This window comes from Urocampus carinirostris, chromosome 2, assembly GCF_059441175.1.
Source record: "Urocampus carinirostris isolate Australia breed hairy pipefish chromosome 2, RoL_Ucar_1.0, whole genome shotgun sequence".
Classification (NCBI taxonomy): domain Eukaryota; kingdom Metazoa; phylum Chordata; class Actinopteri; order Syngnathiformes; family Syngnathidae; genus Urocampus; species Urocampus carinirostris.
The window spans coordinates 36,425,437-36,444,033 of NC_142350.1; the positions used below are offsets into that span (position 1 = coordinate 36,425,437).

An 18,597-nucleotide genomic window follows, 5' to 3' on the forward strand; every position below is an offset into this window, starting at 1 on the left:
TACTTATCACAATTAAAAATGACAGCATCCTCCTAGACATTGTTGTGCAGGGACACGTTTCACCTTGACACAGATGTCGATGCATCACTTGGAGGAATGAGGCCAGCATGTCCTCTTGATGACCACTTTACACGGTAGAAAGCATAAATTTTGGACTGCAATACATTCATTTTTCCTAAATTTTAAACACTGCGGCTTTAGATATTGCATCGCCTGTATTCTTTTTTTGTTTCTCGAGAAGGATGATCGCTAGCGTGTCGGCGCAACTTTGCACTGGGCCCTTCCTTCTCCTCAACCCATTTGAGGTGCCCGTCGGGGCCCCACGTTGCCGCGAAAGAACTCCCTGCCTGTCATGTTGCACGTCTCCGGCCGTTCACCACGGCCAGTGTCGAGCAGTTGGCTTAGAACTGGTGCGGGCCGGGGAACAAGTGACAAGTACTCTGAATGTCAAAGTGAATAAATTCAATGAAGCTCCCTTCGGTAGCCAAATGCCTCATCATCTAATTAGTCACGCGGATGAACGAGATTCCCACTGTCTCTATGGAGGAAGATTGTGGTCTTGCAGAATCAGCGGGGAAATGTCTAAGAAAAGTAACATATTGTGTTTGTTAAGACTCTGTCTGCAGCTGTTAATTTCAAACAACTATTTTTCATTTCGGGCAGAAAACTGATATCATATTATATTTATATTTCCGCTACTAGTTAGAAAGATTCCAAGCATTTATGTATAAGTATTTTTATCGCCTTTCTGCATATATGGTAATGCTAATTTAATTAATATTGTCTAATGAGCTAGTTTGTTAAGATTGACAGCTGCAGGCACGGTCTGAAACAGAGTGCCCTCAATTGCGCCACAATGTGATATTTTCAGATTTTCTATCTTTCTTTCTTCTTTTTTTTAATGTAAGAAACGGACGTCGATGAGTCATTTTTATGGCTGTTTAACCCCATGGCTTCAATCTGGTGCGGCTTGTATAAAAATTGAGTTTCTTCCATAAATTTGTGCATGCAGGTTTTAATCGGGTGAGCCCTTTAGTCCAGAATTTACGGTAGTTCAAAAAATCTTATTATGGGTAACTCAATTTAAAATGTAATGATGAATAAGGGATTCAATTTTAGAATTTAAGATAAATAAGATGTTTGACCCCCCAAAATGCAGCAGTTATGACCTATGTTTCGTTGAAGTGCGTAGGTGCTGACTTGCTAGCCAGTCAAACAGAGTAACATCAATAGGTATCTTTAAGTATCGTTTTTCTTACTTTTACCATATTTTCAATCCGTTTCTTTTGTAAGATTAAAAATAAACTTCATTTTAGGCAAGTCATGAATACAGCTTTTGTGATCCATGTTTGATGAAGTCCCCGGATACTAGCTTGCTAGCTAACCATACGTTTTGCAAGGCATGCTCAAAAATGTAGTTGAGCCAAGTAACATTATTAAGTATCATTTAAGTATCGTTTTTCTTACTTTTACATCCATCCATTATCCCCACCGCTTATCCTCAGTAGGGTCGCGGGGGTGCTGGAGCCCATACCAGCTATCTTCGGGCAGTGGGCAGGGGACACCCTGAACTTGTTGCCAGCCAATCGCAGGGCACAAAGAGACAGACAACTCTCTCGCTCATTTGCACCTAAGGACAATTTAGACCGGCAAATCACCGTGACATGCATGTTTATGGAATGTGGGAGGAAACCAGAGTGCCCTGGGAGAACATGCAAACTCCACACGGGGAGGCTGCAATAGCTGGAATTGAACCCTGGACCTCTGCGCCGTGGAGCAGCACGCTAACCACACTGGCGCCGCTAGTTAGTTAGCCAGCTATCCATAAATACAGCAGTCATGTACTATGTTTTGATGAAGCCCATGGGCCTTTGCTGGTTATGCTTGCCACAAATTTTCCAAGGCATGTTAAAAAAAACAGTCCAGCCAAGTAACATCAATAAATATAATTTGAGTATCTTATTTTTAAACTACATTTTGATTCTGTTTCTCATGTAAGGTAAAACATTTTCATATTTAAAGCAAGCTGGCTATGAATTTAGAAAGGCATGTTTATGGACAAAATAGAGACAAAAGTCATTAAAAAATTCTTACCCTGTTGACATTAAATGTGTTCATTAAGACTTAAAATGGAACAAACAATCTGACATTTGCTGTATTTGAGAAATTATTATTTTAAGGACGATTTTTCTTATTTCACGAGAAAAGGTCAAATATTGTAAAACAGAACAAAATCTTACCCCATGAGGAGAAAATGGTGCTTATGTAATTGTATTTTTTGTTTTCAAATTTTAAGCTAATTAAACTTGTTTTTTCAGTTTTAAATAGGCAAATACATGATATCGCGCAGACAATATTTATTTTATTCATTTTAGGAGATATTTTCTATATTTAAATAACTCTTGTTTAGTAACACGTTTTATTAATATTTTCAGTATTTTGGATTGCGTAGGAACATATAGAAATAAATACTATTACTTCTTATGGGAAAAATGTTTCGGTACTCGAACAATTCAGTGTGCTAACACCGATCCTGAACTGATTATGGTCTATTTTACTGTACTTTCTGCCAATCTTCTTTCAGGTTATAGGTGCATGGTAATTCCCCTAGTCAAATAAAACCTTATCTTGAGCACAGTTTTACTTGAAAAAACAATTCGCTCACTTATCTTATTTACAACATTTTTTTTCCAACTGTACTTTTTCGGTAGAATAATAACGCTCACACGCTATACCTATAGAAACATGATGCACTCCGCCTCGTGTCTGTTTCATAATAAAAACAGGACATTTTGATGAATTTCTATAAACCAAAACTCCCCCACCTCACTGATAACTGGACAGGATGTAAAAAAAGGGGGGGCCTCTCGTAATAAAACAATACCCTTTGCTCACCTTTTATAGGACACACTACAGCCTGGGGGGCTTGTGTAACCTGCCTACTCTTTTTCAGCCCGTGCAGCATACACTACAAATTGTTTGTATCATTTTCAAAGGAACAGTGTTTATTATTTGGCACCTCCTAGTGGAAAAAACGTCATTCATAGAAAAAACAATATTGATTATTTATCATATAAACATGCACCCCTTAAACTGTTGCATGTTGAGAAATTTGCTTTTATTTAAAGAAAACAGGAGCCTCGCTTAGAGGGAGATCACATCATTGTCCGCCATCTTGCTGCTACGGGTACCCAAAAAAAGAAAAACCTCGCAAACGGCTGGGCAAAAAAATGAGATGAAAGTTGGTGTGGTTTGGGGCTTTCGAGTCTCTAATATGTACGCTTCCTTTTTAGCACTCGTTTTCGGTTTGAACCACGCAACACAGAAACCCAGGGGTCAGAAATCTTTTTGAACCAAAGAGCAATAAAATATTAAATGAACTGCATTTACATAGCATTTTACCAAGTCACTTAAGACCTCTTAAAGCGCTTTTTAATGCACTTTATAAAAGCAAAATAAGGTATATATAATATATCTATTATTCTTTTTTTTTTTTTGAGAGAGAGAGAGAGAGCCACACCATATATTCAATAAAGCCGCTAAATTTTTCTCAGATTTTGCCTATCAAGAGTTCTTTTTGGAATGTAACCCACGCAATAAATGAAGGATTAATGTATTTACAATTTCTGTATTTACAAAGTAAAATGTTCTGTTGTCTAAAAATGCCAACAATTAACTGGTCACCCCAAATGTCCAAGTAATTCCCAGCTTAACTTTTACCTCATAAGTGTACTTAGAGCGGTGATGAGTTACGATGTCGGCAGTGGCTCAGGAGGTAGAGCGCCCGTCTTGGGATCAAGAAATCGCAGTTCGAATCCCGACTCCTCCGTGTTACATGTCGAAGTGTGCTTGGGTAAGACACTGAACCTCTAATACCCCCAATAAGCAGGTTAGCACCTTAGATGGCTGCACGGCCGCTATTGGGAAATGTGAAGCACACTGTAAAACGCTCTGGGAAGTCTTGACTAGAAAAGCGCTATATAAATGCAGATCATTTCCACAGATGTGAAAAAATGCCCCAAAAATCTGGCTTTGCATTTTTGGTTTTGCTGACACAGCAGCTTTCCCAGAAAAGCAAAAAGGGAAATGCCACCCAAAAATGTTTTCGCATCTCAACCCATGTGATTCTCTAACAACGCACCGCCATTTTAGTTTTACTTTGATACTTGTTTCTGAAAAAGGCCTCTCGATTCATTAAAAATGTGTGATGTGTTTTCACTCTCAGGGAGGATCCTAGGAGACACAATTGAGAGGTTGTGTAGGTGTTGTTTACTAGTTTGCGTTCTTGGCATACAACCCACATGGGACTGTTTACTTCCAAGGCTCTCCTTGTCACATTTTGCTTTTTATCAAGCTGCGTGGATCTCAATTTATACTGCGTTGCTATGGTTACAAGGCACGAACCAGCTGCTCCATTGTATCCCCTTAATGTGTGTGTGTGTGATTGCCCTGAATGCCCATCGTATAAAATATTTAACCATTGACTGTTTATAGGAGCCTTTGGAATCCCCCGTTTAGTCTGTAATATCCTTTCTTACGCCCACGCAAGCCTTGTTTAACACTCTGAGACATCATTGCTGTAACCTCGAGTGCTTTGCGTTCATTCAAAGAATATTTTTTTCATGGCAGACGAACCACCTCTAGGGTGGCAGTTAAAATAAGCTTTGAAAAATTGGTGTGTGATATTTATCAGTACGTTGAATCGCAAATATGGGTTTTTCATATCGTGCAGCTCATCTGCTGTCATTGATTTCCTTTTCAAGGTGACAGTGTACCCATTCGTCTTTTGGTTAGTGTTTGTTATTATGCACATTACAGTACAGTTTTTTTTCAGGGGTTAACAATTTGGTACCCACAAAGACTACCTGTGGAGGTTCAGAAAAAAGCTGACCAGTGATGGGTCATTGTGATTTTCTACGAAATTTGAAAATATAAACATTCAAAAAGTGTTTCATATTAATAATATCTGTTGTCTACCTAGTATTGGAAATAATTACGATGAACGGTGTCTTTAGGTAAATGATCGATTCTTAAAACGACAGTGTATTATTTGACCACTAGATGTCACTGAATGTTATGTTTGAACAATATTTATTGACACTTTTAACAGCAATTAATAATAATAATAATTTCCTTTGTATTGTCATTCTTCGTAACAATGTACACAGAACGAAATGTCGATACACCTGACCCGTTGTAGCGAGTCGATGCAGCCGCAGCCAACAGAGGGCGCCGCCATTATACCAATTAGGTATGTCTCGGCCGAGGCGCGAACCAGCGACCTCCCAGTCTCAAAGCGGGCACACTACCGTCTAGGCTAATTAAACACATTCATAATTTAATTATATCATTTTCTAACAATATGAGGTTTGAACAATTTTTGTCGACACTTTTTGTGTTGTGCAACCGAAAACAAGTGGCACAAAGAACAAGGAAGAATACAAATTACAGACTCAAAATGACCAGGCTGCACAATTTTACTTCTCGTTTTATTGTATTTTCTGGACTGTAAGCTGCCACTTTTGGATAGGTTTGTGACCAAACAGCTTATAAATAATTACGCCAATTTCAGATTCATTTTTGGACAGAAGCGCTAGAGCAGAAAAGCTATGACTGAGACAACTGGAATATATGTTCCGAGGAAGACTCCAGGCAGAATATATGAGTTGAAGAAGACTTGTTTGGACTATTTGTAGTGAATTCGGGAAAAATGCTGGTTGAAAGGCATATGAAGCAGCTTTAAATACTGTGTGGCTGCTGTTTTACTGCGATGCTACTGATAAGTCTATAGTTTAGTAAACACTCAAAGTAAGGAAAGCACACCGATGAATGTTAGATTTGCTACCAGAACAGGAGAGGACTGTACAAAAACCCTCAAGATGCAAACATTTCAAGCTTTTCTAGAGGTCCTAGCTCTTTCTTTTTACTAAATCCCATAGGTTACAAAAAGCAAATCTGCCCGAAGGGGTGTGGAATTTAAAGAAAAGCAACATGATTGGACAGTATGTAAATGATGTACAATAGTCAAAACGACAACAATAAGTAAAAATAGCAAACAACCCTGGCATCCTATGTAATCCCCTTTACACGTGTACTATGGTAAAAGCAGAACTACTTTTTTATCGTAAGCAAGCTGAGTAAACTTCAGTTACTGGCACTGTATTAAAAAAATGTCATACATTTTATCAATATGTCATGTGACAATGTAGGCACCTGCAGCTTATAGTGAAGTTTAGCCAAAGTATGTACAAAATATTTTTCCTTAACTATAAACCAGTGTGCTTTGTAGTCCAGGAATGATGGTGTTTTTTTTTTCATTAATGTTTCAAAAGGTTGATGGAACCACCAGGACTGAGTTAAAAGTCACTTACACAGTAGGGTGATGACATTTAGCAGAAGAACCCCAGCGTGAATCTTTTTCTCAACATCTAACAGCTTCATATAATATTTGTGTCTGTCTATTTTTGTTTTAAGTGCAGTTTGTGAGTCTCTGTGGCCTCCATATCTCTGTGTCCTTATTGGTGTACGTTTGTGGTCTCGCATTACAATCCATCTCTGTCAAACACAAAGATGTTCATGAAGCCTCGTCTGTCCTCCAGCAAAACAAATTATTTGTGAGGCCTGTCATAAAAAAAAGACAGTTTTTCAATATTCCATCTCCTGACACTGATAGTGACAAATGAGTTCATTAAACATGCATCTGGGATTGCATGTTGGTTTTCTTATCATGTCTTAATGAGCTTCATCCATCTCAACATTATGACAGGTTTCACAAACGGCTCCAACTGGTGACAGTTTCAACATTTGCGATTTCCTTGAGTTTTGGTCTTAAAAAACATTTGTAGAAAAAAAAAAAATAACTTTGTGTCCGGGACACTTGCTTTAAGCATAGTTTAACAGTCAAATATGATTTTGGAGTACTAGATTAAGGGGTGTTATGTAAATGTTCTTGCGGTTCATTGTCTTTAGTATCATATTTCATACAACATGAGATTAACTAATGCCATTAATATTGTTACTATCATCACTAAATTGTCACACCCCCACAATGGTGCAAATTGAACTTTCCCACTGCTGCAATTTGTAATACAGAAACTAAGATATAAAACTGTCTGACTAGCTCTAGAAACAGAAATGGCTCTATATATTTGCTAATGAAAGTGAAATTCCTTCATTTCACATTCCCTGTTGAATTGCATACTGTATTTCAACCAGTGTGTAGAAAATAAATTAATTGAAACTGGAGTAAAACTAAAAAGAAAAAGACAACTAGAGTGGCGGTATACTAAGAAATTACAAAAAAGAAATACCTGCCAAAATTATTTCTCCGAATGGAATAGGTATAGGTTACCTATTCGAGACACTTGATAAGAACAAATTTAAACTCTTAATGTAGGTATGGTATGGGCTGGTTTGTCAATAAAACGTTACAAAACTAGATTGAAGCCACGAATGACATTTTTTAAAAAGATTCTACAGGAAGTGTGCCTTGAGATTTTTTTAATGAAAAAAAGTGCGCCATGGATCACAAGAGGTTAAGAAATACTGCTTTATTCCATACGTTTATGCCATTGCTTTGAGTCTGTCTTAAACTTGCAAGCATTGACCTCTATTAAAAAAATGACTTTTTTTAGACCATTTAGACAAGGGGTCAGGAACCAATGACTCGCGAGGACATATTGCTCAATGAAAATATGCTATACGTGAAAATTTCTCCATATGGGTTCAATTTCAAAAAGCTTTTTGGCAAGTTTGATGCATGCATAGCCGAAGCTTCTCTTATTGTCCATCTTGTTCGGTATGGTATATAAAGTGCACAGTTTTACCTACAACTTCAAGTCAAGGTGTCACACCAACAGACCCTCTTTTGGTTGTACATAGCTGAGAAATATTTCATATGAAAGCTCATTACATTTATGCTCATTGTTGAGACACTTAATTAGAAAAAAGGCCACTCAACAAACTGTAATTACCCTCAAATGCTGGCCAGGCACGTAGAACAATATGATTGGGTGGACGGAGGTATGGAACATAACACGCTCCTACAGCCATAAACATTTTGTCTGCTGTCTTTGTCACATTTATACAAAAGAACTCTGCTTGCACTTTGTTTTGAAACCATAATTTATGGGAAAAAATGAAAGTCAAAATGAGCTCCAATGATCTTAAGCTACTGTAGGAGGGAGAAGTCTAAAGTGTCATAATTATTGATATGGGACACAGGCTCTGGCGTTATTATTTCATAAATTTTATCTGACCATCTAATGTCACACAGAGAAATAAAATGTGCTGGAAAAGTTATATTTTAACAAAACTTAGCAAAACCATCAAATCCACTTTCCTTACAAAAGCTTTGGTATGGCTCTCTTTTAAAAATGTATCAAAATATTTTACTATTATGGCTCTTGGGGTCAAAAAGAATTCCAGACTTCTGATTTAGACCATTAAGAAGGAACAACCAAGATCTCCGAATAACAAACAAAATTGCATGAGAGTTAAGTCTCCTACTTCTCATTTTTTGGTCTAACTAATGGAAATGTGTTCTTGTCTTCCCAGCAAGTGCTATAATCTCTGTGATTTTTCTCAAGGAGACCCTATGCGTGTCCGACGTTGTTGGTAAGCAAACACTCAGGAACAACAGAAAATGAAACTGGGAAGATGCAGCGTGGGGGCTTGATGTCTAAGAATGCTGTCAAGTTGTCAGCTTGCCTTTTGTCTGTGTCTTTAGGGGGCACGCTGGCTATAACAGGAACCTACGTCTTGGTGACATTTGCCCCCCACACGTCCACTCACATTACAGCCCATCTGGTCCAGTACTATGTCCTCAGCTGGCACTTCCAATTGTACCTTGTATGTACACCTTCAAAAATGACTAAGTGTATTAAGTGGCTAATGTAATTTCTTAAATGGACAGTGTGTATTATTTGACCAGTAGATGTCACTGTATTGTGTAGTGCAAACCAAAATTTGTGCTAAAAAAACACTGGTGAATGCAAATATATACATATCTGCACAAAAACTGGCAACATTCTCTCTGAAGCAGACCCATGAAAAAATCATTACATCATCTCTGACATCACCAGTTTCTTTAGAAGTCTTAACACACGATTTCCTTTGTTATCATGTCTTTGGGGTGCCAAAAAAGCAATGTTGTGATTAATCACAAACAATTATATCTAAAACATCACGTTTACACAGAGTTGGGTAGGGTTACTTTAACTGGATTACTTTCAATTACTTTTGGATTACTCCAATACCAAATATGCTAATAAAAGACAAAAGAAACTAAATATGAATAAAATTATGACTCACAACACGTGGTAAGCTTTCTCTCCTGGCTTTGATCCCTTTGATCTCCGGCAAAACTTACGTAAAATGCGACAGAAACGAAATGAATATAAATCCAAACAGCTTGCCAACATCATTTTTGCCGTTCCATGTATTCCGTTACTCCCCAAGCCTGCACAAAATTTAGTAATTTTATTCATATTTAGTTTCTTTTGTCTTTTATTAGCATATTTGGTTTTGGAGTAATCCAAAAGTAATTGAAAGTAATCCAGTTAAAGTAACCCTACCCAACCCTGCGTTTACATTATATCCAAAATAAAGATTTATGTAGAAAAGGGGTGTTTTTACACATATATTGTTCTAAATAAATTTTTCATGACCGTATTTTTGAGCCAAGGCACACATTTTTCATTAAAAAATATCTGGTCCATCAAAAATGTTTAAATATTAACTCCCAGCACCAGTTTTATGTTTTATTATCATGTTACCTTAATTTATAGAGAAAATGTTTTTCTTATCATTTATGGTGACCGTTGCATAGGAAGGTAACACATGTTACTGTCACAACCAGGATGGAATTGGGACCCAAATGTGTAGCGTTAACCACAAGTTTATTGATAGAAAGAGGAAGGACAGTGCCCGCGATCCGGTGCCCGCCAAACACTGGAAGCAAGCCTCTCACGCAATCAGATCGTGATCCGAATACGGAAGTGGATCTTCCGGAGCGGGAGATGGCGGTTTCAAGGACGGAAAAAAACAGGTCGATAGCTGGGACAGGAGAGCAAAAACATGGTCGGGATCAAAAACGGGTCGTAAGCCGGGACGGGGGAGCAAACGAGGTTGGAATCAAAAACAGGTCGGAGCTGGAGACAAACGGGGAGATCAGGAATGGACGGGTGCAAAAACGGGACAGGCGGGTGTCAGGGTCAAAATGCTCTCTTTGTAACAACAACAGAGGTTCGCTGACAGACTGATAACCGGAGAGTGACAGGACTAGGCTTAAAAAAGGACGGGGAATCAATCAGGTAGCCCGCAGCAGCTGGCGCCAAATGAATGGGCACAGTTGATCTAAATCTGTAATCATGACAGTTACTTTATTTCGGTTACGGTGATCATTTTCTGTATTTCCTTTTTTTTTTTTTTTTTTTATTGTTTTACTTTGTATTGTTTCTTTTTTTTCTCGGAAAAATGACAAAAGCAATATGCAATTATCTGCTGGTGGAACTAAGAAAAATATTTAAGTTATTTAGTGTAGTGTACTACCTCATGAGAAGATAAATTATACATAAAACTAATTATTTGGTGCCCTGTACTGATGTGGATGAATGTTACAGTTACTTGGCTGATCACTGAAATAAAGTTAGGATACTGTACAATTGCATGCTTTTTTTTCTTACAAAAATATAATTGGGCAGTTTCCAGTTGCACACTGGTTGAAAAGCACTGGTGTAAATGTCCATCTTGGATTTGTAAAAAATTGAAAATTACTGGTGAGTGCCATTTTTAACCTTAACATGTTTTAACAATCTGGGTAATATTTCAGCTCCCCTGCAGGTTGTTTTCTCATTTATTAATTTAAAATCGACATAAAGCCCAAACTTGTGCACAATGCTATCATGATTGATAATCTGATCTGCTCATAGTGGCATTGTCTATTTTTGAAAAGAGACCATGTCCTTTTTAAGAGATCAGTAAATTATTAGAAACAAAAAAATACTCAAACTAGCCCGAAATGTGTTCATGTATACATCCATTGCCTAAAGAAAAGGAAAAGCGGTAGACAAAATATATAGCTGGCTGCAAGACCATTCATCCTACCAGTCTTTATCATTTGAATGTGGTAAACATCCTTTTAGCTGGTACCATTGGAATAGATGTGCTTTGACTAAAGCTGCTCTCTATCTAACGTTGGAACATGCTTGATTAATTCCTCACTGGTGAATTTCCATTTAGATTCCAAATTCTCTCCGCCTGCAGGACAATCTATTACAGGAGCATATTTCTTCGAGCCAGGCCAGGAGGAAATTTTAAGATAACAGCGAGCAGCTCGACAATATTTCAGTCAGTCCCGAGCTTGTGTGCGCTGAGTAGCAATCGCTGCATTATTCACCCATCGCTATGTTATTCGAAATCACATCCTTCACTTGAATCAACTTTGCTTAACTGATGCAAGAAATGTGCAAGGAGAAATGCTTCAGAAATTAGCGTATTGCGAATGGAAGACGACAACCGCATTAATAATATTCTCACACAAACACCTCAGCCAAAGGTTTGGATTGATTTAAAGGTCAGCTTGCCCTTTTTCCACACCTTACTTTTGTATTCCCCTCTTCTCCATTTTCAACCACCTTGCGGGGAATGCCGGAGGTCCTTGAAAAGCCAACAGCTCACAAGGACACGGCGGTAGTCTTGAAAAAAAGAAAACATACACTTCCTCTTTTCTCCCCTTGACACGGTGATTTGTTTCAATTAAATAATGCGGCTCTCTGCAAAGAGCACTTTCTCAAAGAGATAAGCTACCCAGGGAAATATGAGGAGACGATTGAACTTTTATTTTCTCTGTCGGTTTTAAGAAAATGGGCTGTGGATGAATTAACCGTCTATCTCCTTTGTGTCTCTTTACTCGACAGATGATAGAGGTCATCGCTTTTTGCGTCCTGCTCTTTTTGTACAAAAAGAAGAATATGAAGCATATCGTGGTGGTGATGCTGCTGGTGGCGCTCCTCGGTATGAAAGTGAATTGAACCAGTTTGCCTAGCGTTGTTTTTAAAGGGACAGTGTGTATTATTTGACCACTAATGCCACTGTAGTGTGTAGTGCAGCCAGACATACGGCCCGGCCCGTTGGACGATTTTGTCCAGTCTGCCATACATTTCTGAGTATGTCATAAAAAGAAGAAAGTCTCGAAGTCATTTCTATCAAAAGTTATGAGTTCAGAAATAAATGCAGACCAAATATTCTCTACAACTGAATTCTTGAGTTTGGATAGTGTGCCTAGTCGTTTCAGGTGTAAAACTGCTTTCTCTCCACTGGTAAAATAAACATGTTAACATATTCAATGCCAAACATTAACAATTTTTTTTCACATTGTTTGTAAATAAATTTGTTGTGTCTAAAAAAGATCCCTTGTCAGTCGTGATTCTAATATGTAGGGTAGGTTACTGATGTGGGCTGAATGATTAAGCATAATTTTGGGAAAAAAAAAAAAGCCTTTTTGAAGGTTCTTGGGTAAGCAGCAAGAAAGTGTACAATTATGTTGGTTCCCTTTAGGTGAGGCTCAAATGAATGCTAATTCCTCAACCTATGAGTTTACAACTCATGCTAATATGATAGGTTATGTATTTCTGCTCATTATTTTAATATTGTTTTATTTTTTGAATGACTGTTCTTAACCACTAGGATGCCCAAAATGCACACTGTCTCTTTGACACTCCTGTAGTCTGCGGGTCAAAATGACCCGCTACTGTGTTTTTAAGAAAATCCCTTTAATGATATTTTATTTAACTTTAAATGGCTTTTTCTGGATTGGTCCCAATAATAGAAAAAATGAAATGTTGTTTTTATTCACATTTCTATGTAAGCTGTATAAAAAAGTACACAAATGGTCCCTTAATAAGGACAGCATGAGGCTTAAGTTCTTAGTTTAGTATAAACTCAAAAAAGAGAAGACATCAATGTATTCTGAACTTGCACAGAGAACAGGGGAGAAACAAACCTCAGATAAGAAATTTCAACCCTAACCTGAGCACTTTCTTTTCATTGAATCTCCTGGGTTACAAAAGCAGATCCACGCTAAACAGGGCTGATATCAAAGAATAGCGACATAATTGGCCGATGATGACAATAATGTATACAGTGCATCATAGTCAACAAGAAACAAAAGTGTGCAAAAATAATGAACTGGCATCCCATGCAATCTCCTTTGCTGGTGTCCAATGTTAAAAACAGAATAAACGTATAATTTATTTTGTTGCCTGGTTACCAAGATACAGTAAGTGCTCTCATCATTTATGCGAAAAGAATATCCAGGCAAAAACATTTTGTTCATTGTCCCTAACTCTGAAAATATATTGATGTCAGAGACTTAAAACATGAGGTTTGTGTATATTCACATGTTCTTCATATGTCTGCAGCTTCTCTGACAGTCATCTCAGTAAAGGCTGTGTCGGGAATGATCACAGAAACCATTCAAGGTCACCTGCAGCTCATCTATCCCATCTTCTACGTTATGTTTGTCATCATGGTCGTCTCCTGTGCCTTTCAAATCAAGTCAGTTCTGTTCTAATTTTATTTATTTATTTATTTATTTATTTTAGAGTTTTTGCAGGCCCTGATTGTCTTTTGGAAAGGGCAATAAAGCCTACTAATGCAATGTCATTCCATTAGGGCTTTGCGATACAACAAGATTAGGTGGTGAAAAACTGTAACATCATCAAGATGTAAAATAAAACCAATATCATTTATAGGAGTGCTTTTCAACTAAAGGGACAGTGTGTATTAGCTAGCGCTTCTTAGTGGTGAAAAATATATGTATTTAAATAATATACAAAGTAACATGAACTTTGGTCGAGAAATTTGTATTCATTTTACATAACGTTGGCCTCACCTACACTCGAGATCAAAATTATAGATCAACTCGTTAATAATCTAATAATTCTGGGAAAAAATGCCTCCTTCACTGCTTAACAGTGTAAGGGCATTTTTTGTGTCTATACCATGCTACTACAACACTTTTTCACAAAATGGATAAGGCATTTCAACAAAATAAAAACACTTTCAAGTGCCTCCGACTTAATGTTGTTCATCCAGCATGGTGCTAGTTTCTTTGATTATCTGTCAACTCCTATTTAACTGGCATTCTAACTGCCAGTTTCACTGATTTTGCAAGATGGTGGGCCATTCTAAAGTGACTGAAAGCCTTCGGCAGCAGGACGCCAGATGAAATTGAGAGAGATGACCCTATCAGCTATAGCAAGACAGGTTAATCGTTCCAAATCTGTGATTTTAAGAATATTGACTCTTACAAAACTTCAAACTCATTCAAGTCGCCCAAGAAGGCTGGTTGTCCACTGAAGACAAATGCAAGAGAGGACAGGTCACTGCGGAGGATTTCAATGGATAATCGTTTCCACACTGCAGCTGGAATTGCTTCCAGTTTGGTGCTGAATTTGGTAAGGATCCATCTCACCCTCGGTGTCTCGCCGTTTAAGAGCATTTGGAATGAAGAGAGTGACCAAGCCTCCATTAGGAGAAAAAGAAAAATCTAGACTGAGCTTTGCTGAAGATGATGATGTGTGGTCAGTGGAGAACTGGTTCAGAGTTTACTTCAGTGATGAACGCAAATTGAGTTTATTTGGGTCTGATGGGAAGCGTTATGTTTGGTGACACATTGGAGAATGAATAAACCCAAAGTGTGTAAAAAAAAAAAAAAAAAAAGTCAGTGAAATGTGGAGGAGGAATTGTCATGGTTTGGGGCATGTTTTTTTTTTGCAGCAGGAGATGGGCCTCTTTTACAGCTACATGGCCAAGTGAATGCAAATGTGTACCAGAATCTTCTCCAACAGCACATGGTTCCTGACTTGCATTCATCGCCCAATTAGCCTGCCGCCTTCATGCAGGACAATTCTCCATGTCACACAGAAAAACTGGCGGTGAAAACATTGCATTAATGGCTGGCCTTCCCAGAGTCCTGCTATAAACCCAATAGAGAACCTCTGGAAAATCCTTGGTGACAAAGTTATGGTCAAAAAAACATTACAATCACCAATTGTGGAGGAAGCTGGAAGAAGAATGGACCAAAATAACACCAGAGCAGTGTGAGAGACTAGTGCTGTCTAACTGCAGGTGTGCTGAAGTCATCCATTGGAGAGACCTGTACACTTTTTACTACTTGCTGACTATTGTAACCTTCTGATTTTTATTCCCATGCCAAAGTAATTGTGATTCTCTAATATTGATCAGTGTGTTCTGTCATTTTGATCAGTGCGTTTTCTCAAAATATTTTTTGGTGTTAAATTCCTTCAGTCATTTTGTGAACAACGTGTTGTAATACCATGATATACCATGATAACTGTGGAAAAGTGAAGATTATATTATTTCAAAGTTATTCTTTTTTTTTTTACAAGTTCTCTAATTTAGATCTCCAGTGTACACCTCATCAGACACCATCGTCTGCCATCTTGCTGTTGCGAGTTTCTAAAAAAAACTCCAGAAGGTTGGGCAACAAATACTAGTTAAGATAATCCATTTTGGCAACTTTGAGTCTCTAGTTTGAAACAACACACTTTGAGTTCAGTGTGAGTAGTTACAGGAGCAGAACTGCAACAAAGACGACAAAAAGTTTGATGACAATCATCTCCCTCTACACAATAAAACGCAATAAAATAGTAGACTCAAGCTTAGTGGCAGGCAGAAGTTTATATGATTTAGGATATAAATGTATTCATTCTAATATCGTCATAGTCCTCCCAAAATACGACACATCTTAAGTAGTTTACCATGCCAGGTTATGGTAAATTACGAAATATGCATTTTCTATGAAAATATATTCCCGCCCCAGAAAATCAAGCAATGCTAATATTTGTATTACAATGTTGATGGTTCCTTGTTTGTTTATGTTGCACTATTGCCACTTCCTGTAAACTTGCAGTAATAACTGGTTTGGTGTGGATCAAAGAACCAATTTCAACTTCAATATGGCGCTCTTAAACGCTACTACGAAAACATTTTCAAAATCTAAAAATTCTCTTGATACATCCTGAAATATGATTTTCAATATTTGATAGCTCTCTAGTCAGAAATTATTATTTTGACTGTTCTTGCTCATCTAGCCCAATATTAAATTGTAGCACTCGAGTAAAATTAGTTTAATACCATTGGTTGATAGGGTCAGTTTTATTCGCTTTGAATTTCCTTCAATCGCCAGCCTGGATTTTATTATCGAAACACAACCAGTTCAGGGTGTCAGCATTGCTTGAGAATGCTGATATGGGCTTCAGCACCTTTGTGGGCAGAGTAAGGATTCTGAAAATGGATGGATGATTTAATTATGTGTATAACTTCAAGGAATGCTCGTGTGCATCGACAGGTTTCTGAATCAGGCGATGAAAATGTTTGACGCCACCGAGGTTGTTCCAGTCAACTTTGTGTTCTTCACTGCAAGTGCCATTGTTGCAGGTGTGCTCATCACTCTACAGTCATTAAGATTTCATATTTTTTACACCTAAAACAGCTCGGTATTATATTAGGGTTTCAACAAATGATAATTTTATTATGAAATTCATCTGTCAATGATTTTCTCAGTCAATAACTTGCAATACTGTACTATCACCTGCAAGCAAAGCGAGGGGAAGGAGTTTAGATATGACCACCATCTATCATGGGCAATCGGGTAGGTTACATTAGATGTGAAAAATGCCCTAAACTCAGCACTTTCTAACGCGGGTGATGTTCTAATGGTGCACAAGTCAAGTCAAATTTATTTATATAGCCCTTAATCACAAAAATGTCTCAAAGGACTGCACAGGATTACAATGACACAATTACCTGATCTTAAACCAACATGCGGGCAAGGAACAACTCAAAACCTCAACAACCATTCTAGTATAGTAAATTGTTGTCATTTTAGTCCTTGTATTCAGAGATTTCAGTAAAATCACATAATTATTATAACTATATACAATGGTTTAGCTCATAAAATGTCCGAAATTGTCTGGAACTTTATTTACCCAATTAAAAGCAAAATCAATGACAGGCGGAAACCTACCTTCGCAATAATATTTGAAGGTACAGTGTGTATTATTTAGATCCTTCTAGTGCGGAAAAACACGTATTTAATTCAAATAAACCTATACTGATTAGAATAATAAGTAGTAAATACACCAATTTCCATACAAATGTGCATTTTGTAAATACACATAGGTCCAGAAATATACAGTGGAACCTCTGTTTTCGACCGCCTCTCAGTTCGAACAAATCGGTTCTCGACCCAAAATTTCGAGAAATTCTTGCTTTGCTTTTCGTTCAAAAAATCGGAGTTCGAACGCCGGTACGCTAGGGGCGACGCTGAGCGGCGTACGAGTGTAGATTGCCCCCACCCCTCGTGAAGAACTGTTGTCACGGCAACGCGCACTCCTTTTCTGTTTTTGTTTTTCAAAAGCGGTAAAGGGAGTGTTTTAACCCCTAATTATGCCTCGGAAGAAGCTTGGTGCAAGCAGCAAAGTTGCTACAGGTGAAAAAAGAGGAGTAGTGCGTACAACTATTGCATTTAAGAAAGAAATAATAGCAAAATATGAAGAAGGTGTGCGAGTTTCCCTTCTTTCAGCAATACTGCATGGCTTCTGCCGACCGGTAAGAAATCCTATTCATAATTATTTTCTTTATCCTTTAACCGCTCACCACTTGTTGTGGGGACCCGGGTGTTAAATGACGTGTAAACGACCTGAATTTTTTATTTTTACACGTTCATGTTTGCGGAATCTTTCGTACGGAAGATTACGCTAACGCGAACGTACGATTAGCCTGGGTTAGCTTTACGTTAAATATTCAAGATAAACATTCAGGGTGTTGGAACGGATTAAAACAATTTTACATTACTTTTAATGGGAAAAAACGGCTTCGGTGATCGTACAAATCGGTTTTCGTACAAAGAAATGGAACGGATTATGGTCGAGAACCGAGGTTCCACTGTATATTGATTTTACATGACATGGGATCACCTACAAGTAGCTTACATGATTCTCTGCAATCTTGCCGCTACGGGTACCCCTAAAACCCTCAAATGAGAAGAGAATTTGTGCAGTTTGGTCACTTTAAGGCTCAGTCGTTGTATTGTTCGTTGTTCTTTGTAGCACTTGTTTTCAGTTGAACGACACGATACAGGGACCTCTAGTGGTCAAATAATACAAACTGTACCTATAAAGACACTCCAGAAAGCTAGTTTGACTAATTTGTTTTTACATTTAGGTATGATTTGGAAAAAAATGAGAATGTTACTAATTATACAAATATATTTATATACAGTGTTGAGTAGGGTTACTTTAACTGGATTACTTTCAATTACTTTTGGATTACTCCAATACCAAATATGCTAATAAAAGACAAAAGAAACTAAATATGAATAAAATTGTGACTCACAACACGTGGTAAGCTTTCTCTCCTGGCTTTGATCTCTTTGATCTCCGGCAAAACTAACATGAAATGCGACAGAAACAAAATGAAAATAAATCTAAACAGCTTGCCAACATCATTTTTGCCGTTCCATGTATTCCGTTACTCCCCAAGCCTGCACAAAATTTAGTAATTTTATTC

General features: G+C 37.7%; 1 protein-coding gene across 3 annotated transcripts in view; it reads left to right on the forward strand.

Annotated features, from left to right (window-relative positions):
• Positions 1-18,597, forward strand: part of nipal2 (NIPA like domain containing 2) — a 41,982-nt gene that overhangs the window by 17,078 nt on the left and 6,307 nt on the right. For all 3 annotated transcript variants that reach the window (XM_088326349.1, XM_088326348.1, XM_088326350.1), the window contains 5 exons: positions 8,557-8,616; positions 8,729-8,850; positions 11,919-12,015; positions 13,422-13,557; positions 16,376-16,464. In XM_088326349.1, coding sequence (XP_088182475.1) covers positions 8,557-8,616; positions 8,729-8,850; positions 11,919-12,015; positions 13,422-13,557; positions 16,376-16,464 — 504 coding nt within the window. The remainder of the gene's footprint in view (positions 1-8,556; positions 8,617-8,728; positions 8,851-11,918; positions 12,016-13,421; positions 13,558-16,375; positions 16,465-18,597) is intronic.